Genomic DNA, 26,228 nt, shown 5'->3' on the forward strand with positions numbered 1-26,228 from the left:
ATAGTTCAAAACAACAGATCAAAATAATAATTAAATTAGAATCTGTTGTTTCTAAATTAAGTATTCAACACTCAGCCGTCAAGCTTCTCAATAATGAATATATTGAGTTTAACGCGACGTTAAAGATTAATTCAATGGATTCAATATTCAAGATATAAAATTAAAGAAATTAAATAAATAAAATAAAACTTGGAAATTAGATTATATAAAACATTATTAGAAATAACTCTTTATTATTATTAATTACAAACCACATGAGAGATGGCAGATCCAAATGAACAATTAACAGAAACACCCAACACCACCACAACCACAACAACCACTGGATCAACGGCATCTACAGATCCAACATCAACAACAACAACAACCACAACAAATGATCTTACAATGAACGATCTCGAAAGCAATAATGATAATGATTCAATCCCATCAACCTCTACTTTGTTTCCTGATATCGTCCCTCCCGTCACATGCCCAGACTCACTACCATCCGATATATTCCAAGCGACTCTGGCCGCATCCAAGACTCCGATCTCTTCCTCTATCGTACCTGGTCAACTAGAGAATAAACACAATGTCGACATGGTAGCCAGGTAGAGCATGTCATTTACACTCAGATCGTGAAGGAAATCGATCGATCTGAGATTCTTGAATAGTCCCAATGTGATTTGGATAGCCTTTTTGAATGGAGATGCTCTATACAGATCATCAGAGGATTCAAGTTTCTTAATTGATCCACAAATTTGCGATTGTAGTGGAAACCATGGTCTGGTTATGAATCGATTAATTCTGCCTCCAGAGAAAACAATAGAATCTATTTTCTTTATTGGATTCATAGGATTGGTAATAGCTCTCTCCAATCCTTTTTTATCGATATTCCTGATATGTGTGAACCAACTACCAACGATCGCATGAAACTGTTTGTTGATACTAGTCAGCTGTAATGCTTCTCTGTAGCGATTCTTAATATCTTCACTTTGTAAACGCAATATCCAACACCTTCTTAATATCTTTATGATCGTTGTAGTAGGAAGAGAGTACTCAGCGGAATCACTATTAAATTCATTCATACTATGATTACTCTTTGGTGTTGTGTCTACCACATCTTCTTGACTAGGAATAATCAAGTCAGGTTTACAATGAAAGTCCAATATCGATTGAATCAATTCATCTTTTCTAAATGATTTTGAAGCTCGTATTTTATCCTTTTTACATATCTTTAAAAGTTTATCTTTTGTTAACTTTTTTAATTCTGATTGACTTGATTCAATTGTAGTTGTAGTAGTTAACGGAGTGTCATCTTCATCTGATATCATATCAATGTTTACTGTCATGTTGCTAACATATGAATATATATTAAGGTCCATTATTTGAAATAGAATGAAAAAAAAAAAATCAAAGATAACATTTTATAATTTTAGTTTGGTGAGTTTTATTTATATTTCTTTTTTTTTATTATTTTAGCCATTCTTAATATCGGTACTTGTAATCATACTATGATTACCCTTACGTTGAAGACATCATTTTGACAACGAAAGTTCTAAATGATTTTAAAACTGCTATTTTGACATATCTCTAAAAGTTTATCTGTTTTTAATTATTAATTCTATTCAATTGTTATATCAGATGTTGTTGTAGTCGATGTTGTTGTGTTATCTGATATCATATCACTGTTTACTTTCATGTTGCTAACAAATTAACTTTGTTTTAACACACAATGATAAGCAAAAAATTATAAATTAAATTAATATAATTAATATTTTTATTTTTACATTTATAAATATTTATTTTTTTAATATTATTTATATATACGTATAAAAACAAAAATGTGTGGAAAATGATTGGCAATCAACCACACTGACGAATAATCATGGGTTATAGTTTTACTATTTTTATCAATATGCACACTTTTTTTATATAAAAGATCTAATTGAATTATTTAATATATTTCCTTAAAAAAAAATAAATAATATTTTTTAATTAAATTAAATAAAAAGTATTTGATTATTAATAATCATAGCTTATCTATCTATTACAATCATTTTTTTATTTTTATTTTTCCACAGTAAAATATTTTTATTTATTTATTTTTATTTCTTAGATATTTAGAATCAATCAATTTATATTAAAATGGCTATGAATAGTTTTAAAGATAGTCCAACTGGTAAGATGATACACAATACCGTTGGTACAATAAAAGAGAAATATAAAAAAAATAGATTAAGAAGATTTATAAAGAGAAATCAGTATGTAATATTGTTAAATATAAAATAAAAATTTATTTTTCATATGTTTATTAATTAATATATTATTTTAAAATTTTAATTTTTAAGACCATTCCCATGGATTGTCATATTCTCAATGATTGTAAATATTCCAATTTTCGTTTTCTTGATCATATTGACAGCATCGAGATGGTCTAGCGATTGTAGTTATATCGGTGGATTCGTTATTATCTATATTTATGTATTTGCAATCAATATTCTCTATGGATTATACTTTCACAAAACTCTGAAGAATAGAAAGCCAAAATCAGTAGTCTTCTTGGCTCAAGATTGTGGATTGAGTTCATTCGTTCTCTACACATGTCTATCTGTTATCCTATTTATTATATGTGAATATCTTAGAAGAGGAACTGAATTTTCAAAATGTGTAAGTTTGTCTTTTTAATTTTAAATTTTAATTAACAATATTATCTAATCTCTTATTAATTTATTTAAAAGTATAAATCAAATTCCAATTTATATCATCTATTGAGAGCCGGTCAAGGTATGGATATCTTCTTTTTGATTGGTTTCTACATTATCAGTTTCTTTAATGCCTGTTGTAATTGCTATCAAGAAAAGAGAGTTAAAAAGAAGAAATTACCAAAATTCGTAGTTCCTGTTGAAATGGATGACAATGTTTCGTCATACACTGAATAATAATAATAAATAGAGAAAAAAAAACAAAAAACAACAAGTTTATAATTAATATTTTTTTTAACAAATAATAAAATAAATAAATGATATCATTTAATTATTTTATTTTTTGTGAATAAATTTGAATTGATTGTACATTTATGTTGATTTTCTTTCATGTTGTATTAACATGAAACAGAGTGGTATGGCAAAAGACTGAAAATGAATCTTGGAGCCAATGTCTTGATGAATGATCCACAGATACCAGCAAAGGTAGCAACCATTAAACTGTTGGCAATGAGGTTGTTACTTGATGATGATCCTGTACATATAAATATATAGTTGTATATATTTTGAAATAGTATATTGTTAGATCTAAGCTATGATCATAATGTAACTAAATCTAGATACAAACCTTCAGCAAAAACCAAACCAATGAAAACGAAAAGAATTGCAATAGTTAATTTTAATGAAATTGACATGTTGATTAGGTATTAATTATGTTGTGACAAAGAAATAAAAAAGATAAGTGATTGAATTTAATTTAATTTAAAAAGTGGTTGTGATCAATAAGCTAATCATTTGTTTTAAACAATAAAAAAAGAGAATTAATTAAAAAAAAATAAAAATAAATGGGGTCTAAATGAAAAATAAGAATTTTGGGCGAAAGTTTTTTGTGTGTTCACAAACTCTGATGATCATCACAGTTGCAAGATTTTAAAACTACAATTTTTTTTTGAATATTTTTTAATTAATTATTTATTCATTTTTTTTCATAGTTTATTAATCATCATCTGATCAAGAGAAGATAATTAATAAAATTCAGAAAATGTTATCTTCAATAAAATCGAAATCAAATATTAATTTAGTAAAAAAAACATTGTATAATAATATTAGAAATACAACAACTTCTGTAACAACAACATCATCATTGTACTCTTCATCTTCATTATTCAACAATCAACAACATAAACATCAACAACAACAACAATCATTTACAACATATATAAACTCTAACAATAATCAATATTCATTATTAAATTCGAAATCAACTACAATTTCAACTTTGTCATCATTATTTAATAAACAAAATTCATGTATCAATAATAATAATAATAATAATAACAATAAATACTATTCTACTTCAAACCCACCCGTATGTTATCATTACACAAAAGAAAATCATCATATGATGATCAAAAAAATAATATTAACTTTTTTTTTTTTTTAAACTACTAGGATCAAATTTTAAGAAAAGTAGTTACATCAGAACAACAAGCATTATTCGATAGGAATTCATTGTTGTTAGAACAACTTCAGAATGATTTGCAGGATTTTAGTGCACCCGAAGAGTCGAGACAACAAATCAGAGACGCCATCGAGCAGTTGAAAGATGGTTTGTTTTTGTTGGTGGTGGTCGGTGAGTTCAACAGTGGAAAGAGTTCATTCTTGAATGCACTGCTTGGAAACACCTATCTCAAGGAGGGTATCACTCCAACCACCTCGAAGATCAACATTCTAAGGTACGGCGACAAACTAGAGCACCAGCCAGGCAGAAACGACGAACAGGAAATCGTAAAGTTACCGGTCAACTGGCTGCGTGACATCTCGCTGGTCGACACTCCCGGAACCAACGCAGTGGTGAAAGGTCACCAGCAGATCACCGAGCATTTCATTCCGCGCTCCGATATGGTGTTGTTTGTTACTTCGGTGGATCGCGCCTTCTCAGAGAGCGAGCGTGTCTTCCTCAGCAACATTCGCGCCTGGCGCAAAAAGATCGTTGTCATCCTCTCGAAAGCCGATCTCATTGAGCACAATCCCATGTCCGACGCAGCTGCCGACCTCGCCGAGGTAACCAAGTTTGTTCAGGACAATTTCAATACGCTGCTCGGTGTCAGTCCAGTGCTGTTTCCAGTCAGTTCGAAGCTGGCGCTAAAAGCCAAGCTCACCTCTGCCAAGACTGGCGACCAGCTTGCCAACAGCGAAATCTGGAAATCCAGTAAATTCGCCGAACTCGAAAAATATATTCTCCACACGTTGGACAGTTCGCAACGCACCAAGTTGAAGTTGCTCAACCCACTCGGTGTCGCCGAGAACATTCTCCAGCAGTTCCAGGCAGAGTTGGCCGAGCGCTCCAAAGTTTTGTCGGTCGACCAACGCACCCTGAAATACGTCGAGGAACAACTCGATGCCTTTAGAAAAGAGCTTCAAAAGGATTTGGAATTCCACTTGCAGCGTATCGATAATATCCTACTGAAGATGGAGACGAGAGCCGACGTATTCTTGGACGACAATATCAAGCTCAGCAACATTCTCGGTTTGTTGCGTTCGGAGGAGTTAAAGTTGAAATTCGAAAAGGAGGTGGTCAGCAGCACATCCCATGAAATCGAAACCAATATCTCTGCACTGATCGATTGGATCGTCGAGAAGAACTCCAAACAGTGGCGCGCCATCATGGAGTATATTGACACCCGTTCCAGCTCGCGACTCGAGAAATTCATTGGCAATGTAAACCGATCCGGTGACTTCCTCAACACCAGAATGACCCTTTTGAAATCGATTGGTGAAGGAACCTCAGATGCACTCTCCAAATACGATAAAGATAAAGAATCAACAAAGATTTCACAAGAAGTAAGTTGCTAATAATAATAATATGTTTATTTTGTATTTATAAATATAAACTAATATGTATAATTTATAGATTAGAAATACTGTATTTAAAACGGCAGCAGTTGAATTGGGAGCAGTTGGTTTGGGTACAATTTTGACAGCTTCACTTTTAGATTTGTCTGGTATTGTTGGTGTTGGTATTTTAGCAATTAGTGGATTGGCTTTGGTTCCTCTTAAGAAGTCGGCATTGAAAAAGACTGTTCATGCCAAGGTACACGATTTACGTTTCAATCTTTCCAATTTATTGAAGCATCATTTCGAATCAGAGTTGGAAATTGGCATTCAAAAGATGAAGGATGGAATCAGTCCATTCAGTTCCTACGTACACGCAGAGAACGAGAAAATCAATAGTTCACTCAACAAGATTCAAATTTATTCCGCAACAATTTCAAAGTTAAGAGAAGATATCGAGAAACTTAAATAGTTAAATTACAAATATATTATAATAATTTTAATTTTTGCGATAAACATAATAATAAATAGCAAATTAGTTTACTTATTCAAAACAAATTTAAAAAATTAAATTATTCAAAGTGTGCATACAGTTCCTATTGGCAACAAGCCAATTTTCTCTGCTTGTTGCCAATTTTATTTTTTATGCTCTTTTTGGAGATGGCAAACCAAAATATATTAAAAAGAAAATCAATTGTTTATATAATTAATGTTTGGATTCTTCTTTCTATTTATTCAAACAAATCAATTCAAAGTTATTTATTTTCTTCAAATATTATTATTATTATTTATAGCTACAATTGATTGTTGACTATATGATTTTATTTTTTAAATATTTTTAAATTAAATATTATTAGACTTATATTTTTTTAAAATGCATTATTTTTATTACAAATTTTTAAACAATTAATCTATTATCACAATTGGAAATCTCTATTATTGAATTACAATTGCTGAGACAATTTAAACTTTTTTGATTTCCGGAATCTTTTCTGTTGGGTAAGGGTGATCTTGGTGAGCGTGGTGATGGTTGTGGCGATGAAAAAGTGTGAAAAGTGAATGTACCTTGAGTCTCGAGGTTGTGAAATTCTTTTGATTCAAAGAGTGTAATTAATTCTTGGTAGGAATCAGTGTGTGATACTTTGTTGCGGTTGAGGATGAGTGATGATAGTGTTTTGTTGAGTTCTATGCCTTTTCCAAACTCTAGGAAAGGCACTGCGTTGAAAGTGTTGGGACAATCCGATATTTCTAGACGCGCCAGTTTCGAGCCGGATTGACCTACAAAAGTACCGAGCAGAGTCATAGAACTGTCGTCAAGTTTTAAACCAGAGAGATTCAAATGTGTAATGGCTTGATTCTTGTTGTTTATGAGTGCGTTTATCAGATGATTAATGAATTCACTGCTGACCTTGTTATACGAGAGATCCAGTGTTTCTATGGAGCTGTTGGTGGCGAGAATATCGGTGAGTTGTTTAAAGTCGGTGTTGTTTAGATGACAGTTGGAGAGAGAGAGTTGCTTAAGTGTTTGGTTGTTATATACAAAACTGAAATCGGATGTGGTGTTGCTCATATTTCGGATGTTTAGAGATTTTAACTTGGTGTTGGACTCCATTAAGTTCTTGACGGAATCGAGACTGCTGCAACCAGAGAGATTTAAATTGAGTTCGGTGAGGGTGTTGTTGTCTCTGAGATAGTTGTTCAGAGTTTTGGCGTCGTCCGGTGAACTAAAGAAAATATTGGAGAGAGTCAACGAGCGGATTCCTTGGCAGTGTTCGAGGAGGTCGCAAACGGAGAAGAAATGGTCGGTGTGAGCGTTGACCGCGGAGAATGTTCGTAGTGATTTCTTTACTTTGAGGTAGGAGCACAGTTGGCCTAGCACTTTGTTGTCGCATTTGATGAGATCCAAATGGATGTTTGAGAGACGTTCTACACGGTCCAAGAGGAACAGTGTGGGTTTTGGGTTGGTGAGTGCTTGCCCGGAGAGAACGATGGTGTCCAACGATTGATAGACATTGGTAATGTAGGTCAAACACTTCTCGGTGACATCGGACTTCATTTTCAGCTGTAGAGTACGTTGAAAAAAGTTGTTGACATTCAACACGTGACCGCTGATTCTACAGAGAGTACGCCAGTTTTTACAGACCAGAGAGACATTGATAAAAGTATGTGTGAGGATCACATTGTCGTGAACATAACTGAGAATCTTTTGGACAATGTCATATGGTAGGTGACTTATATTGGTGGAATTTGGATCAAAAATGTACAAAGGAGAATCTTCATCCGACGATGTCAAAGATGAAGAACTTGATCTTCTTTTCGAAATTTTATCGGAAGAACTAGTTCTAAAAATTTTTGATATTGAAATTTTCATTATCTTCATTTGTTTTAAAAAAAAAAATAAAGTTTATTAGCTTGGTTATTATTATTTTTTTATTTATTTATAAATTATATATTGTGTTGTGTTGTGAAGTGGATATATATATTGTTGAAATACCAAGTATTAGTTGGAAAGGTGGAAGGGTGTTGGTTGAAAAAATTGTAAAAAAATGATCAACAGTCTTTATATTTTATGAATATTTATTTTTAATTATTTATTGTGCGTATATATTGAAAAAGTAAACATATATTATTATTTACAAAATGATGATTGAATTGTAGTTGTTTTACTTTTGTTGTTGTATTAAATTCTTGATGACTTGGGTGGTGATGGCTTTTGTTATAAAAAAATAAAATAAAAATAAAAAATAACAAATAAAAATACATTATTATTATTATTGGTGGTGGTTTGTTTTTACTCTCTACATCTACTACATCTAACTACATTTACTGAATTCTGCTTCTTTATACTATGGTGTGGTGGTAAGTTGATGGTGGACTGTGTCATGACACAGGAGATTGTACTTGGTGATACATATCATTATGTGGGTACGCAGAATGACAATAATAAAAAAGGTTGAATTTGGTTATTATAGCAATAACAATGATTGACTAGCAAATCTAAAAACTAAACCAACACACAAAATAAACAAACAACCACAACAACAAGCATTTGACTTGGGTTATTAAAAAAATGAAAAAAAGTCTCTCTTTTTGTTTTGATTTAATGGGTGATCTAACAACATGACCAATTCAAGCAAAAAACTGATATGTCTAATTTTATATTTTTTACTTCGATCTGTTATAAACCACACATGTGTTGTGAAAGATTGAATAATGTTGTTGGTTTCGCGGGACTTTTGAAATATCGTGAGGTTTAAAAAACAACCATATTTTTATATCTTAACTTCACAAGTGTTTTATGATCAACAAATGGGTTGCTATTGTTTTAAGGAGAAGAAAATAAAAGAAAAAAAGGGAAGATCTGTTGTTTTTTGTTCTTTGAATCTATGGATTGAAACAAAAATTAATTTTTTTGTTATTATGCTTACTTGTCTTTTTTTTTTTTTTTTGAAAGTGTTGTGTTTCCGTTCGACTGTAGTGATTCGATTGATTAGCAATGAGTGGGTGGTGAGTGTATGTTTGTTTTAACAATTGTCAAAAATTTTGGTTGATTGAATGTATGTAGATCAAACTTTAAAAATGATGATTGTAGGGGGTGGGTTAGGTTGAAGGTGGTAATGGGGGAGGGATATTTACACCTATAATTACACTTTTACAATTTTCAAGTAATAAATAAATATATAAATAAATATGTATCTGAAGATCAATGTATTTTTTTTCTAACAAATACAACTCCAATGATTGGTTGAACGACGTTTCAATTTAAATGAATGATGAAGTTTGTGTTTTGTGGTTATGAGCAAATGCCCACATTTTACTTACAAATTATTTATAGAAATTATTATTTTTTTTGGTGATGGTTTAGTTTGATTTGATTGATTTAAAAATTCTAATTTGCAAAGATAACAAACAAACACACGGTTAAATTGTTGTTATTTTTAGTTTAAATTTAAAAGAAAACAACACTTGATAATCGTTTTATTGTTATTGTTGATGTAATTCTACTTGTTGTTAATTTATTAATTATTATTATTAATGTTATTTTGTTAAATAATTTGCTGTTGTTGGGCTTATTTCGTATTTAATATGGTTGTTCAAAAGACAACCAAACATATTATTTTTTGATTTTATTAATTTTTTTCGTTCAATTTATTATTTTTTTATTTTTTTGCTTATCTCATAGGTCCATAACCTCATAATTACATTTGTTTTTTGTTTTTTGATATTTTTTTGATCAGTGCGCCCAAAGTCAGAAAAAATAAAACCAAAATAGGGGAATTTTTCAGTACCCCCAGTAAAATCACAAAACACCACATCAACAAAAGGATTTTATTGATTTTTTTGATCCTTGCCAACATCAACAAAAAAATAACATAAAATGAAAAATGAAAAAAAATGAAAAATGAAGAAAATCTTTTTTTGATCAAAGTCGGTTCCGCAAATGATCAAGAAAATCATTTAGGTTTAAATTTCACTAAAATTAGAATACACACTATATTTAGTTTATGCTATTTGTGGAGACACCCTACCACAAATCCCTCATTTGATCAAAAAATCAATTCTATGTTTTGTTTTTAAATCGGTATTACCGTTTTGCAAAAAGTTTTTTCACAACCAAAAATAGGATAAAAAATTGATAAAAAATCAAACATGCATATGAAATTATAATATCTAACAAAAATAATTATTTTATCTAAACATATTTTTTTAAAGATTTTACTAATTAATAAATTGTAGAAATTCTAAAAAAATAATAATAAATTTCGATATCAAGTTACTTTGACCAATAATAGTTAATTAATATAGTTAAAAGAAACATCTGTCTAATAAATGAAGAATAAAGCGGATAAATAATACTTTAAACAATGAGTTTAAACTCTTAAGTGAAGTTTTAAGTTTCGACTTTGAGTTTTAATTTCACCCAATTTTTTATTTTTTTGTAAAAATAATTATATTTTTGGTCAATCAAAAAAAAAATCTAATATTTTCATTTATTTTATTGTTTGTTATTATATTGTAATACGTAGTTTTGATATTATATTATATTTTTAGTTATTATAAGTATATGTAATCATGGGAAAAACACTTCCAAATGATTACGTTATAGAAAGCTTGTTCTTTGGTGAATTGGAATACCCAAAGGTCAGTGATTCCGTGTGTATCAATGTTCACTTTGACTTTCAACAGAAACATATTCTGCTCACTGACCACCACAGAGCTATTCAATTCGATCTAAATGATCTTGAAATAAGGTATGAATATGACTTTATTAATATAAATCATACTATTATCATTGATTAATTAATTGATAACTTGGCCAATTCCCAGTTATGAAAACCTTGACAAGTACTCATATCTAAGTTTTGAGAGCAAAAAAAAAGTTCTGCCTTTTCTCTTGGAGAGGGGAAAACCAATGGAGAGATTCTCTGATTTGGATTTCACAAAGTTTCAACATGGAGAGGTGACTCTGATCTCGAGAACAGGCCGACAGGAAGATATAAAAAGCATGTGCACTATACTCGAAAACAATAAATACAAGTGTCACAAAATAATGAAAGAGAAGGGAAAGGACGGCGAGAAAGCATCAAGTAAATCTCTCTTATCCAAATTTGCTTCCAAGGTTTCCTCAGCGGCATCAACTATTGGTAACTTTGTTGGTATTACAAGCAACAAAGAGTCGACATCTTTGGTCAAGATTATCAATGAGTATCTGAATGCTGTTTCAGTGAACAACAAAGAGGTAATTCATTGGGAAGAAAGAATCCTTAGCTCAGAGCTTCCAAAGAGTGAAGGGGTCGATACTGTTATCCTCAAACAATTGACAGACTCATCCCAGAAGGTGTGGCATTTGCAATTCTATCTCCTAATGAAATACACAACGTATGTCCATTCTCCATTTATTTTAAACCAGTTAGCTTTCTTTTCACTTACATCTTTCTGTATTACTATTATCTAGATTGATAAAAGATGTTCCAGAGAAATCAGATCTATTCCAATCTATCTTAAAGAGTAGAGGTTCATCTGAACCCAACATTAGAAATGAAAAGCTAAAGGATATCTATTACCAGTTTTTGTGTCAGGAGTTAGACCATAGAGTATCGGATGAATCAATGAAGAGTATTATTGTCTATTTGACTTGTGAATTCTTTAATATTCACGATCTAAACGGTGCTGACAATCATAGATTCAAAGAGATTTTCCAAATGCTGATGGTTCATCTGGATCGATATCCAGACTGTAAATCGAAGCTTCATCTTCCATACTCGAGACTCAGAGACAACACTGCATTCTTAAACCTCTACTCTATTCAATATAAATTGTTTTCAGTAAACGATGTAAGTTATTTAATATTAAAGATTACTCATTCAGATGATTCAAATAATATTTATCTTCTACTAAAACAACAATGTTTATTTGAAAATCAAAAAATTAGGTAGAGGATTTCAAAGAGAGATTTGATATATTGCTTTCAATGTTGAAAGTGAAAAGATCATCCAAATTTGGTGATGCCTGGTACAATTTTATCAAAGATAGTAAGTCTATCAAATCAAATGAATTGAAGTTTAAACTAATCTATATACATAGATCTAAAGGGTTATTGTTTGACCAAGTTATTATGTCTAAGAGAGATCAGTCCATTACTCAATCCACATTTGGATTCACTCGTTCTATTCACCCTGTTAGTTAAATTCCCAGATGAATTCGAGAAGATTACCACCAAATACAATACTGACCAGCTCACCAAACTGGGTAATGATATCTATTCCCAAGTCTTTGCCGATATCAAGGATAATACCATTGAAAAGTACATGAGATTTATCAAGCATCCGTACTATGGTCCAATGTTCATTGCATTCATAGAGAAGAAAATTGTCATAAAAGAGAATGATATTATAATTCTACTGGTGGAGAGCAGTCAAGATTATCCCACTCTAGGGATGTTGCAAAGCTATTCTCTTTCCCAGATAGGATTTTCTTCTGCCTCTAAATTGTCTTATTTCTATCTAATGGTGCCATCCTACAGCTTTACCAAACCTGTAAGTATTTGATATTGATTTATTAAATAGAATAAATGTATTAATTTTCAATTATATACAGCAAAATACAAACAAATTTTCTCATGTAAAGATTAAAGAAATTGCAGAGGAGGAGTCCAAGTTTGTAAATAAGGTGATCCTCAATCAACCAATGTCTCAACAAATATTCAAAAGTTACTTTGAGTTTTGTAATCTTTGTTTCGATAGTAATACAGTCGATGTTACCAAGCTTGATTATGTGACTCAAGTAATGGGACATGCTTCTATTCCATGTACACTTCCAATCATCTTATATTTCAACTGGGTTTTGTCAAATTATAACTTCAAATCATTATTCACCCAATACACTAAGCTAAACAGACTATTGGCTTTCATTGTACCGAATGACTATCCTCATTGGAATCAACAAGTTTTGGAATATAGAGAAAAGAGAGAAATGGTATTGTATCTTTAATTAACATTTTAAAAACATTTTGATTAACAATTTTAATGGGTATATTTTTATTAATAGTTGGGAAGAGAAATATATCGCCTCTATGATATGTTCAATGTCAACTCTGAACAACACACAAGGCTGAAGGAGGATTACAAACAAATTATCACTTTGTTAAATACATATTTCGACCACAAATTGGATTATAGTAAATTCGATTCACTTGTGAAGCAGCAGAATACTAAAGTTACTAGATATCATAATCTCTATGAATGTGCCAAGTTGTTGAATCAAGATTTCAATTGCAATTCCAGAATTAATCATCTCGTGTGTGACTTTAGAATGCTTGATCAGATCTTGCTCAAACTAGAGGAAATACTCAAATCTACCAAACATATTAACAACATTGAATCAGCGCTGTTCTTGGGTCATTTCCAAAGAGAAACCAACAATCAGTATTTCAAAATCATTTACAAGTATTTCAAAGACAACGGATTCTCAGTGGAGGATATCTGTAGCAAGTCAAGACAGCTCATGAAAGATATTGTCGATATGAAACAAGTGGAGATCAATGACATTCTTCAGAGAATCATTTCATTGCGTCAAGTCAATAATATCGATGAGATCAAATCTATCTATGATCATTTCTATCCTGGAAAGTTTATGGGTGATATGGTTGGTCATATTCTCAACTATTGGACACGTGTAACTTCTGTTTTTGGTATCGAAAAGAATCTTGAAATCCTTGAGAGATTCATGCAAATTTCACAACACTACATTACAATTCCCAACTTTAACAACAATCTCAAAGAAATCAAGAGTATAATCAAGGTATTCAAGGAGGAAAAGCAAACGAGTGTCTCCGATCGAGACAAATTCTTTAGTGACATGCAAAAGCATTTGGGAGAACTAGATTACAACCAGCTGGAAGTGTTTGGTCATATCCCCGTCGAATTGGTAGAGTTCTACTCGCAATTCAAATCGCGTAATGCTTTTGATAGCAAGAATTCAATTATCACCAATAATCTTGTGAATGACAGTTTGAACAATGCTCTCCATTCGAAAACCATCTCTGTATATAATTATCTCGAACCATTCATCGTATGCTATCTTAACAAAGATAAACCAATCAATCCAAACGGTCCAAATCCTGGAAAATACACAAATCTCAGTGAGTTTTGTCTTGCGGTTTCCAGAGTGATTCCAAAAGACCAGCGACTCTTACTTGAATGCACCAATAAGCTAGGATCAGTTTGTACCAATTTGCAGAATATTGCTGGATTGTATGCTACTTCCGGTGGTGTACATGGACTTCAATCCAACATGAAGACGATCGCCAATGTCTCGAAATCTTCACAGTTCATATCTTATACCTCGAAAAACAAAGACAATTTGCCTGGCTGGTCGCTCAAAGATGGTCTTACCAACCAGACATTTGGACAGGAAAAGATTGAGGATATGGATCAAGGAATCAAGTTTAATAGTGACAGGACCAAGGGTGAGGAAAACAAAATCTCAGAAGAGAACAAAGCAAATATGAAATTGTTCACTTACATGGTGCAGCTATTGAGAGATATCCACAAGCTTCATTGTGAATTGGATGAACTCTATCATCATGAATATTTCAATGGTACGGTTAAAATCGATATTCAAAATAATAGTTTAGATAGTTTGGAAAAGTAAGTCAATTTAACTTTTTATTCACCAATTATATGGTATATTAATTATTTTGTTTTGGTTATTTAGGAAAAAGTCCAAGTTAGTTAGAGATATTAACAATTGGAAAGAATCAATCAATAAGTTACCATATGAGCTTTGGTTACTTCGATCACATGGATTATCTTCATTGATTTACAAGTTTAATGATTATAAAACGAATTTGAAAGAAACAGAAGTACATATTGGAGAATTATCTAGAATATTGATTCCCTATATCAAATATTCATTCCCATCCATCACCGAAGTGAATCTCTTAACATTGATGAGAGACAATCCAATGCTTTTCGAAGAGAAACCAATGCCAAACTACCAACAATTCTTTGACAATCTAATTAAACTCATTAGGATATCCAAACCAAATGTATTCAGAATGGTTGATAGTGAAGAAAAAGAACCATACTTGTTGACTGGAATTGAGAGAAGCGATGTATTGAATGTTATTACACAGTTAAATAACTTTAGGATTCCTCATCCATCTCAGGTGTTTTATGCTGAAAAATTTGAAGTCGATCACAAGTATTTCTTTGATATTTCAGAGAGATTTCAAGGATCCGTTCTTTTCCTCATTGGAATACCAGATGACAAAAAGATTCTCATTGATTGGCTTTCCAAACACCATTGTCAACAAACCAGATCTCAACTCAACAGAGTCTATATCATTTCTCTTAGCTTGAGTGATGGTCATGGATTGTTCTACCATCCATTGACAAACCACTATGATTCACAATTGAAAGATTCATGGTCGAACATCAAATCTGAATGGACTAAATCAAAGTCAATCAATTCTTTGAATTTGGTTTTCGGAGCTAGTGGAACTGGTAAATCATACTACATCAAAGATCTTAAACAACAATATATCCTACCTGAAAACAGGGGAATACAATGTTCAAAGACAATATCTATTCGACCTGGATTCGAACCGAAATCACTCATCGATATTCTTCTATCAGTTCCAAAAAATGTCAAATTCCTCATTCACTTTAATGTTTCACCATATACCGATTTCAACAGTTTCGATCGATTCATCTATCCTCTGATAACCTATGGATTCATCATTGGAAATCAAGTCGGTGAAGTATATCATGTTCCAGAGTCAATTAAATTGGATATCTATATTGAATTGGGTGATCCTTTGAAAGAATCGAATTTCAAAGATCGAGCAGACTACCCGAAACAATCGATTTCCTACATTTACAAACTGTCGGATATCAAGAGTTATGACACAGCAAGATGGTTGACAACAGACAAAGTGGAAGAGAAATGTTTCAAAGCTGCTGATACTCATGATATCAATAGCTATTTGAACCACATCACTCAAGTAGTCAGAGTAAAGGAGCCAGACTATAATGTAAAATTCCAGAGCAAGTATCAAGTGACCAATTTCCTTAGATCCGTTCTCGATCGTCTGGATTTCTTGGATAACTATAAAGTACTATACAAATTTTTAAGTCAATTTAGTAATCCTGAATCGATGTTAATGTTATCACCAGAAGATCTCTATCGTATTTTCGTATGGGAATCATACAAGCTATCCGATCCTCTGTATTCATCCAATAAGAACGTTCAAAAGAAACCTCCATTGATTTCAACCCGTTATGTTGAGCAACTACCGCCTGAACCAGATTCTTGTCCAGTGATTGCTCAGATTGGGTTCGTCGACTTCTCAGAGAAAAAATCGGTTTTAGAAGGAAAGGTAGCTTCTCTTATCACAAAGGAGAAAGCATTGGCCGATCCAATGTCTTTTAAGGCATCGGTTTGCACAACATTTGGAATTGCTTCGAGAACCTATCTCATCAATGAATTGTGTCAAAAGTACAGCTTTGTTATGACACCGGATTTCGGATTACGACTTATGATTCTTCACAACAAAATCAAGAATCAGCGATCATTGGTTTTAACTGGTGACACTGGTGTTGGAAAGACATTCATTCTCATCTTTTATTCTTTGATGGTCAATACCAGTAACAATGCAATTCCTTCAATCCAATATGAAATCAAAGAAACCATAAACAAATGTGTGGATAGAATCAATTTGGAAATTAAATCGGCAAATTCACTTAGTGTTAGGACTGCAACTACTTTGGGTGCAACACTTCGAATGAATAATGTTGAATCTTTGAGAGGCAATGACATCACTCTCGATCAAATGAAAGATAAGATCAATGAATTGTATAGTCTACGTATAAATGGTCAGACAGAACAACTATTCCAAACTCGTCGTGCCAATTTGACATCGGATATTCAATCGACTATTAGAAGACTATTGAAAGATCATCCTTTGATCGAAACCAAAAACAAAGATAGTTTATTGTACAAGATTAGATCGACATCGGCAGAAACTATCGATAGTTTGGAAAAAATGATCGCGGCAATCGATCAGATCTCCAATACTATATTCAGATCATTGTTCCATCGTATTATTATGCATCAGCGTTACACTGCCAAGGAATTCAAGATTCAAATATTGAGAATCGTCCAAGATATAAAGGAAATAATAAAACTCGAGAACATCGATAGGAATATCAAGATGGTTGTATTCATCGATGAATTCAATACAGCACCGAGAGATACACTGGCTTTGATCAACGAGATCTTTGTTGATGGAACATTGGATGGTGAGGATAGTATTCCACAAAACATATTTTGGATTGGTGCGATGAATCCAAAGAAGATTTCGACATCTCAATCGATTGATCACACCGGACAATCAACTTCCACCACGACTTTAGATTTCATTGTAAACGACCCACCACCTTCAATGGAAAAGTTGTTCTTGCGATATGGAAAATTCAGAAAAGAACATGAAGAACCATTTTTGGAGAATCTTTTCAAATTAAAGAGTACAATCTGTCAGTACCCCGAAGAATTGAAACAGTTTATCATTCTTGGACAAGATGCACTCCGTCAAGCCAAAGAGGGAAGAGTTCATATGAGTATCAGAGATATCATTAGAACGATCGATCTCTACAAGTTCTTCATGTCAACCATTGGAAGATCAATGATTGGTTGTTCATTCCCAAATGATTCAATCGAGGAATCCGATATTCTTGTTCAAACGAAACTACAGTTACCAATTGCTATCGATGATTACTCACACCATTGGTTGGCCATGATAACTTCAATGGCATTGAGTTATTATCTTAGAGTCGGCAAAGAAAAGAGACCGGAGATTCAAATCGCTTTCCAAAAGTTTATCAACGACACTTGCAAACTCAAATTCAAATTCGATTTCAATTTGACCTTTAAAGAGATATATTCATCATTCTGTCAGAAAGAATACACATTGCTACCACCTGGAATTGCACTGACAGAATCATTACAGTTGAATATATTCTTCAATGTTGTTGCCATCAATTGTATGATTCCACTTTGTATTGTTGGTCCACCTGGTTGCTCTAAAACACTCAGTTTCTCAATTGTCGTGGATAACCTCAAACTCAACAAGATCAATGTCAAGACACCGTGGGCATTGATGCCAAGAGTAGATCAATTCCACTATCAATGCACTCCACATACAACCGACATTGAAATCAAACAGAGATTCGAACAAGCTTTGAACAGACAGCGTGGTTACGACACTGAACAAAACAACACAAGATGCATTGTATTCTTGGATGAAGCTGGTTTGGTCAATGAAGAAGAATCTCCAATGAAAGTAATGCATGACTATCTCGATAAAGTCGACCAGAAACAACAGATTCAATCAACTGACATTGCAATTGTAATCCTTTCCAATAAGATTCTTGATGCTGCTAAAACCAATCGTACTCTTCAATTGGTTCATTCGAGTATCATCGACAAAGAAGACGAGAGAGCATTGGTGAAGGGATGTCTTTTCAACAATGAGAAACTTGAATATTCTGACTTGCTGATTGTCAAAGCGATGTGCAAGTCATATCGTCGAGTCAATGAATTCACAGATGACACCAAGAAGAATCTATTCCATCAACGTGACTTTGTCTATTTCCTCAGACATCTTTCCAAGCTGAGATCGAAAACCTCATCGATGACACCAGAGATCGTTTTGGAAGCTCTCGAAAGAAACTTTGGTGGAATACATCCACACAAGTTTAAAGAACTGGCAAAGGTATTCTTTGTGAATCTTGGTTTTGAATTGCCCAATCAATTGGCATTGCTCGAACAAGACAACACCATTGACAGAATCAAACAGTCATTGGCTGACAAATTCGATATCAAAGTGAATCCAAATACAACGGCATTCCGTTACATGATGCTGTTGGATCCAACCGAAAATGAAACCTCTATAATGATTCTCAATCAAATGGGTGTCGAACACACTGTCATCAGAGTTGGTGGATTTGATGAGGACAACAGTAAAGAATCACTGGTTAAAGTTGTCTCACAAATCAAGAATCATATGAGCACTGGAAAGAATGTTGTTCTTGTCAACAGTCAATCGATTGACGCTTGTTTCTACGAGGTATTCAACAAGTATTTCACAATTATCTCGGATGAAACTCATTTCTTGGCAAATGTTAGTTTTGGAAACCATTCGAATCACACTCAAGTTCACCCAGATTTCAAGGTAATCATTCATGTGCCAATTTCGAGATTGGATCAAACTCAGTTGCCGTGGTTGAATCGATTCGAGAAGTACAGATTATCCATTGATAATTTGATGAATAGTAAACTTCAAAATAGACCAGATCTTCAAGATGACACCAAGAAGATAAGGGAAAATGCCAATCATTTTGTTAATACATTCCACATCCAGAAATCATTATTGGCAGGTTTCTCTGATTCCGAAACTATTCCATCGATTCTTTATTCAATGATAAAGAATTCCATAGAAAGAAATGAACCAATGAAGATCGATCCACACAGAATCATCATTAAAGATCTTTCTATTAATGATAAGTTCATTCTCTCCAAGGAAAGTAACTCCATTTTCAAAAGATTCAATTCAAAGTTACTACAAATTGCAAGACCAGAGACCATCTACAATAGTAACTTGCCAAGACAATATGTTGAAGAATATTTACTTCGTCAAGATCATTTCAACACATTGCGATTCCTTCAGAATCTAATTAAAAGGACGTTTAACAACGATGATGCTCAAGATGATAATGAATCGATTTCAAACAAATGGATCATCTACACTAGAACATCGCCATCACTTCATCGTCTGGATGATTCAACCGTTGACTTTAAAAAGCTGTTGCTAAAGTTCTTACCTTCTGAAAACAATCAACTTGTTTGCCAATCAATCAAAATCATTCAGTTGAACAAATTGAAATCAACTGAAGATTGTTCCCAAGAGTTTAACAAATTCATTGACAATCAGGACGGTAGAATCTGTATTGTGATTGCAGATATGTCAATTATTAATCAACATCAAATCAACTATGTTGTTGGAATGCTCAACAAAGTCAACAAGACTGACAAACTGTTGGTGACAATCTGCCATTACCCACCGGAATCATCTATCTCTGGACAATTCAAATTGAATTCAATCTTCTTGAACGATCTTGAATTTGTTTATATCGATTCGATTGGTGTTAAACTTGAATCATCGCAATCGGAAGATCCATCTAAACAAATCGATACCGACATTAGAAAATGGGTTGCCAAAACCTATGGACTAAGACCAGTCGATGTAGATGACTATTCATTGAAACAGACATTCGAAGAGATGTTCTATGCTCATCTCAATGAAGTATCTCGAACATCCAACGTCATCCTCACCAAATATCAATATAGCAATGAATTGGAGCGTCAGTTCTACACCGATAATGAAATTAGACCAAAGTTGATTGAAAAACTATTCAAAAAACACTCTGGATGGTTCGAACTTATTATTAGATCATTCGAAGATAAATGGGACAAGAAAGATCAATTCAATACAATCATCTCTGGAATTTGCAATCTTATTCTCACTGGTAAACTTCCAGGCCTATCGATTCTCGATGCAATCAAGAGTTCACTTAGCTCTCACTTCTATCCAGTGGTTTCCAATGTTTTCAAACATCTATTCAACCATCTACAATTCTCGATGATCAACTCCATAGTTGATAATTCCCCAGAGGATAAATTGATCAAACTATTCCTTGAAAGTATCAATATCCCAGAGAATGTAAGAATTGAAGAGAGATACGAATCAATTCAACTGTCACTTCCAGAGAACATATCGAAGGGACCATACTCAATTCCATTGTTCGATACCATTTATTCATCGATAAGCAATGTATTGGAATATACCTTGAAGAATAGCGAGAAGCATCGTAACAATAGTGTTGATTCAATTCTCAGCTCCATGAAGAAACATTTGGAATCTGGACATCCAATGAAACCATTGATTGACCACATCGATTCAAATCCAGAACTCTTCCAATCATTCGTCAATGATTATATTACAAGAGTACTCAACTATGATAAAGAATGGATAACATTCTTCAGAAACATTGTCGAGACAAAAGACAAGAAATCGGAAACCATTCTACTCTATCCAATCAAATTCCATGTCGATAAGGAGCATATCAGGTTTATCAAACATCTCATTTCACCATTGGTTAAACTTGATCGTTCGATTCTCCCGACTTTCGAAGAGATGTCTTATCCCAAGGACATTAAAATTATCAAAGAAAAGTTGGCAAAGAAGAGTGTCGAATTTCTATCACTATTTATTGTTGAACAAGCAACCAAATCAGAATCAATCATTCTTTGGTGTTCAGTTACTAGGGAGATTTTCAATAGAATCGATTTCGAATCGTTGTTTGTAACATTGAAATGCAACAGTAAAATGGTTCAACTTTATTGTATCTATCAATTTTTAGTGCAATGCTCACACGTCGATGAAAAGCAGTCGGAATCATTCATCTCATCACACGGATTGATCTTGTTGGAATGTGAGAATTTCGATACCACCGATATATTAGAGTTAATCAATGCATTCGATGCCCTCAACCTATCGATTCAACAATACAATATATCAACAAAATTTGGTCAACAACCAATTCCAACCATTCCACTTACCTGCCTCAATGACACTATTGAATCACTTATCACCTCGAAGACTGCAAACATTGAATCATTCCTAAAGATTTGTGATGCAAAGATGCATCCAAAACAATTTTCGTTTGGATATTGCACCAATATACTTCAACATATTCTCAATCTTGTAACCAAGGCAGAATTGGTGGAAGACTATATAAATAACGATCAGAACAATATTAGTTTCAGATTCAATCCTATCATTCGTAATCTTTGTAAAACTTCACTGCCTACAATGAAATTTTTAGACATTCCTCCAAGTCAAATCAATCAAATCAACACCAACTCTCCATTGGCTGAAATGGTATTCCATTGTCTATATGATAATATTAAGAAATCAGATGATTTCAAACAAGATCTTTTACTATTAGAAAAGATTGAAGAATTGGAAAGTAACAGTATATTCTCCAACATCAAGTGCGATGTATACTTCACTTTGCTACTTGAGAAATTCGCCAGTCTCATCAACGAAGCAAAGAAACCAGAGATTGTTTTCAAATTCTTGGATTCCAATCCACTCTATGCTTCATACATCAAATCACAGTTGGAAGTAATCGAAAGCGAATCTCCAACCAAGTATAAAATGAATCAAGTCTACTTGCTAAACAAGATCGAAAAGGAAGAAGATCTTATCAACACATTGAAATCACCGCAATTGTTGAAAGCCATTGGAATGGAAGAACTTTTAATTCGCGAGGATATCACCATTAAGCAGCTGTCACAAATGCCTTTCACAATCGATAATTCAGAGGATGGAAAAGCCTACATAAATCTCTACAATGCTATTGAAAAGAAATCCAGTAAAGATATTGAACTAATGGTCGTGCAATGTGCTAATCCAGTTGATTTCGGATTCTTCCGATTGTCACTGTTCTTGATCGCATACCAATTCTACTCTGAAGGTAAACCAACTGATTTCATATCATCATTGTTGTCCCCACATTTTTGTGATAGAATAAGCCTCACTCCTTTCAAACCAATCTTCAACAAGATCCTTTCGAAGCAATTTGGAAATACCAAGTTTGACGAAATTCTAAAGAATGCTAAAAAGACACAGGATACCAATGCCATGGCTAATATGATGGTAAATTTCATCGCAGTCTCTATTGGTTGTTCAAACAAATGTTACCTCTACAACATTTTCAGAGATCCTCTCTCAATTGTTGTTCGACCATATCCCGCCAACGAAGGTGCCTTCAAAGACTGTGGAATGAGATATCGTGAGAGTGGAAGAGCAGTCGGAGATGACCGACTCCAAACATCGTCGATGGGTGGTAATCTTTTGAACAAGTTCCTGATTAGCAGTACTACTTGGGGTGCATTCAGTTGGACTGTATCGGTATGCGATTCCTCTATGTACCAAAGAATAAGAAACTCTGGATTTGTAATCAACGATAACAACAACACGCAAGAGACACTGACAGACTATGTGAACACTCGTTCACTGACCTCGATTTCCGAGTTTATGAGAAATCAACAGATGAAAGATCAACATGTTGAACCCGCTCATTTCATGTCTGAGCTACTCTATTTGATATGGAAGGATTCATTCAATGCTAATTCAATCCAGTTCAACCAAAGTGCTGTTCCAGCCTACGAAGCCTATCTCTCATCACTTATTCAACTCGTTTGGAATCGCTATCCACAGATGAAATCAAGTAAAATAGAGTTAGCAGAGAGACAATCTAGTCATTTGGGATCTATTTCATTGATTAGAAATGACTATAGCAAACTGTTCCCATCGCCAATCTACGATATGGAGTTTATCAATAGCATCATCACCAATCAGACATCTTTCAAACTGTTGCAGTTGTTCACTGTAAAATCAGAGATGATCGGTTTGTCACTTCATTTCCCAGCACTGATTAGATTCCTCCAGGTATTCTACAAACTCTTTAACTATCGACTTTCGCCAGAGTATATCAATATGACAATTCCACAATGTATTGATTACCTCAAAGAAAATTTCTCAGAGACAAGTGACACTATTGAAACTATCGATGAAACTTGGTATTCCTTGAAAGTTGCGTGGTCAAAGATAACCGATCATCTTAAGACAATGGAAGGAGGATGCAATAGAACACCGGAATACGAAAAGATCATCGATACAATTGACGATTCAACTCTTTTGATTCAGCTGATAAAGGATGATTCGACCAATAGCAATGGTATGATAATCGATCTCATCAACAATTGGATCACTACAACTCAGGTGAAAGCGATGTTGCTAAAAGATCAAATCGGTCATGAAACAATCTTTGATACAATTGTAAACAATGATTTCGAAGAATCAGATCTGGAGACTGTTCCTTTTGACTTTGGATCGAACTACCTGCTAATTGGTTCAAACTTTGAGCTGTATACATTCAGCAATTTCCTTCAGAGACAGATTTCACACTATCAAACATTCGATAGAAGTAAATTCAAACCCGATTTCCAATCGATTGAAAACAAATTGATTTGTAATTTCCTCGCTGGCAAAGTCATTGGAAATCAGATGAAATCCTATCAGACACCATTCCAATTCGCAACTAAACGTCAACACAATGAAGATATCAGCTCGCTGGTATTCGACCAATTCTCCACTGTCGTTGTCAAGGAGCTTTGGAAATTGAAACACGAGATCCCAAAGAATATGACCATAAAGCTGTTAAACCACTTCAAGATTCCATTCAAAAGTGAATGTAGATCTAAACTCTTACATTCAGACTATGAGAAGTTGTGTAGCTATCTCACTCGTGTTATCTCTCATGTGTTGAACAACAAAGATGGATCGATCGATACCACTATAACAATCTACGAATTCTCAGTGAAGAGAGGTATCATTATCAACAATACACGTGACATTCATCAGTCCACCTCTAACCATCTCAGAAGAATCCAATTGCAGCATCTCGAAGATGTTGTCAGTGTTGTTACCGAGAGTTATCTTGCACGTGAATATCTCTATTCCAATGTAATGAAAGAACCAGATCACTATGAAACCAAAGTCTTTGACACTCTACTCGAGAAATTGAAATCTGAGAAAGCTTCGGATAGATGGATTTCATTCCTCAAGGATTTCATCAATCATCTAACCACTCTGGAATGTCAATCGGAAATCAGAAGCCTTCAGCCAAACCATTCACTCACGAACATCGTTGTAAAATATACCAGAGAGATTGCTATACCAATTCTTACCAACTTTAAGAATCACTCTGATTTCGTTCCAAACAAATCGAATCTCAACTGCTATGCCATCTTACTCAGAACATTCCATGAAGCACTCTCACCACTCTGTATTAAATCACAACAACAACTGAATAACAATAACAAAGAGGCTGGTTACAAAGAACTTCATGGAGAGAATGATAATGATAGTGACGAGGCAGATCAATTGATTAAGAATGAATTTAAAAAATTGGATTCCAATGCCGATGACGAAGACGATCTGAATGATATGTTGGATGAATTCACCAAGTTGAATAGAGATCAACACAACTGTATTGAACCAATCAAGAATAGTAGATTCGCACACTGTCTATTCAATTGGATAAGATTCAAACCACAGACAATCGATATCCTACCAAAGTATGCCAACCAATTCCAAAAGTTCCAATCGGAACATGATAAAGGCACCGATGACATCGATATCAGAGAATTGTTCGGTCTTATCTCAGAAGAGCTCTCACCAACCGTAATCAATGGCAAACAACCTGGTAAACTCCTAGTTGAAATTCTCGAGACCATTTCTCAGGTCAATCCTCTGTTCCACTCTATCATCTCACATCAATGTAAGAAATGTAAGTCTGAAAAGACACAACCATCGATTTTACATTTGATTTGCAGAAGTCTTGGAGAACAGAAATTGGAAGGTCACATTGATAATGCCATAATAGAATTCATGAAATTTAAATCCCAAACGTATGTTATATACCATGATTTTAATAACCAAATAATCCTTTTTTACTAAAATTTAAATCAAAAAATAACAGATGTGACAAGTGTAATACTATCATGGAAGTAGGAAATTCAGATATCAAACTCGCAGAAGTACCCCAATATCTTTTCATTGATATCGATCGGTCTAAGTTGAATGGTACAAATATCGAAGCATGTCCAACTCTCCAACTTCGAAGTGACTGTTTCAATGAAGTTTCCAATATCTTTTACGAGACTCATAGTATTTTGGTAAGATAATATTTTATTTATTTTCAAACTGTACTATCTTCAAATAATCTAATATATTTTTTATTCTATAAATATACATATAAATATAGTATCTTGATAACAAAGACGAACCAAATCTATGGATTATCCAAGATTCATTGAATTGTTCAACAACCGTCGAGAATTTAGCATTAGAGGATACCTATGGTATCGATTATTCTAAAACACTACTTTATATTTACAAACTATCATCTTTATAAAGAATAAATAAATAAATTATAAATAAAATAAAATGCTTTAATAAATAAACAAAAACATTAAAAGAATATTCTATAAGATTGATAGGTTCCCAAGTGT

At 33.3% G+C, this 26,228-nt stretch overlaps 8 protein-coding genes across 8 annotated transcripts; 5 read left to right on the top strand and 3 right to left on the bottom strand.

The window, feature by feature from the left end:
• Positions 1-261: 261 nt before the first annotated feature.
• PPL_05432 (uncharacterized protein) lies at positions 262-597 on the top strand (the record flags this gene model as incomplete). The annotated part of the gene is made up of 1 exon (XM_020576313.1): positions 262-597. One exon carries the CDS (start codon positions 262-264, stop codon positions 595-597), a length of 336 nt encoding a protein of 111 aa, XP_020433562.1.
• Positions 598-832: 235 nt separating this feature from the next.
• Positions 833-1,334, bottom strand: PPL_05433 (uncharacterized protein; the record flags this gene model as incomplete). The annotated part of the gene is made up of 2 exons (XM_020576314.1): positions 833-879; positions 902-1,334. The coding sequence occupies 2 exons, from the start codon at positions 1,332-1,334 to the stop codon at positions 833-835; spliced, it is 480 nt and encodes a 159-aa protein (XP_020433563.1).
• A 796-nt stretch (positions 1,335-2,130) lies between these two features.
• PPL_05434 (uncharacterized protein) lies at positions 2,131-2,924 on the top strand (the record flags this gene model as incomplete). The annotated part of the gene is made up of 3 exons (XM_020576315.1): positions 2,131-2,246; positions 2,334-2,652; positions 2,724-2,924. 3 exons carry the CDS (start codon positions 2,131-2,133, stop codon positions 2,922-2,924), a joined length of 636 nt encoding a protein of 211 aa, XP_020433564.1.
• Positions 2,925-3,085: 161 nt separating this feature from the next.
• Positions 3,086-3,382, bottom strand: PPL_05435 (uncharacterized protein; the record flags this gene model as incomplete). The annotated part of the gene is made up of 2 exons (XM_020576316.1): positions 3,086-3,222; positions 3,316-3,382. 2 exons carry the CDS (start codon positions 3,380-3,382, stop codon positions 3,086-3,088), a joined length of 204 nt encoding a protein of 67 aa, XP_020433565.1.
• Positions 3,383-3,729: 347 nt separating this feature from the next.
• On the top strand, positions 3,730-5,994 carry PPL_05436 (dynamin family protein; the record flags this gene model as incomplete). Its single annotated transcript, XM_020576317.1, has 5 exons — positions 3,730-4,056; positions 4,140-4,759; positions 5,160-5,217; positions 5,259-5,531; positions 5,602-5,994. The coding sequence occupies 5 exons, from the start codon at positions 3,730-3,732 to the stop codon at positions 5,992-5,994; spliced, it is 1,671 nt and encodes a 556-aa protein (XP_020433566.1).
• A 426-nt stretch (positions 5,995-6,420) lies between these two features.
• PPL_05437 (uncharacterized protein) lies at positions 6,421-7,893 on the bottom strand (the record flags this gene model as incomplete). The annotated part of the gene is made up of 3 exons (XM_020576318.1): positions 6,421-6,930; positions 7,063-7,246; positions 7,556-7,893. The coding sequence occupies 3 exons, from the start codon at positions 7,891-7,893 to the stop codon at positions 6,421-6,423; spliced, it is 1,032 nt and encodes a 343-aa protein (XP_020433567.1).
• Positions 7,894-11,073: 3,180 nt separating this feature from the next.
• On the top strand, positions 11,074-13,137 carry PPL_05438 (uncharacterized protein; the record flags this gene model as incomplete). Its single annotated transcript, XM_020576319.1, has 6 exons — positions 11,074-11,402; positions 11,479-11,857; positions 11,956-12,055; positions 12,108-12,559; positions 12,621-13,003; positions 13,071-13,137. The coding sequence occupies 6 exons, from the start codon at positions 11,074-11,076 to the stop codon at positions 13,135-13,137; spliced, it is 1,710 nt and encodes a 569-aa protein (XP_020433568.1).
• A 197-nt stretch (positions 13,138-13,334) lies between these two features.
• On the top strand, positions 13,335-26,131 carry PPL_05439 (uncharacterized protein; the record flags this gene model as incomplete). The annotated part of the gene is made up of 4 exons (XM_020576320.1): positions 13,335-14,671; positions 14,739-25,625; positions 25,697-25,892; positions 25,982-26,131. 4 exons carry the CDS (start codon positions 13,335-13,337, stop codon positions 26,129-26,131), a joined length of 12,570 nt encoding a protein of 4,189 aa, XP_020433569.1.
• Positions 26,132-26,228: the final 97 nt, after the last annotated feature.

This window comes from Heterostelium album (genome assembly GCF_000004825.1).
Source record: "Heterostelium album PN500 unplaced genomic scaffold PPL_contig12, whole genome shotgun sequence".
In the NCBI taxonomy this organism is placed as follows: domain Eukaryota; phylum Evosea; class Eumycetozoa; order Acytosteliales; family Acytosteliaceae; genus Heterostelium; species Heterostelium album.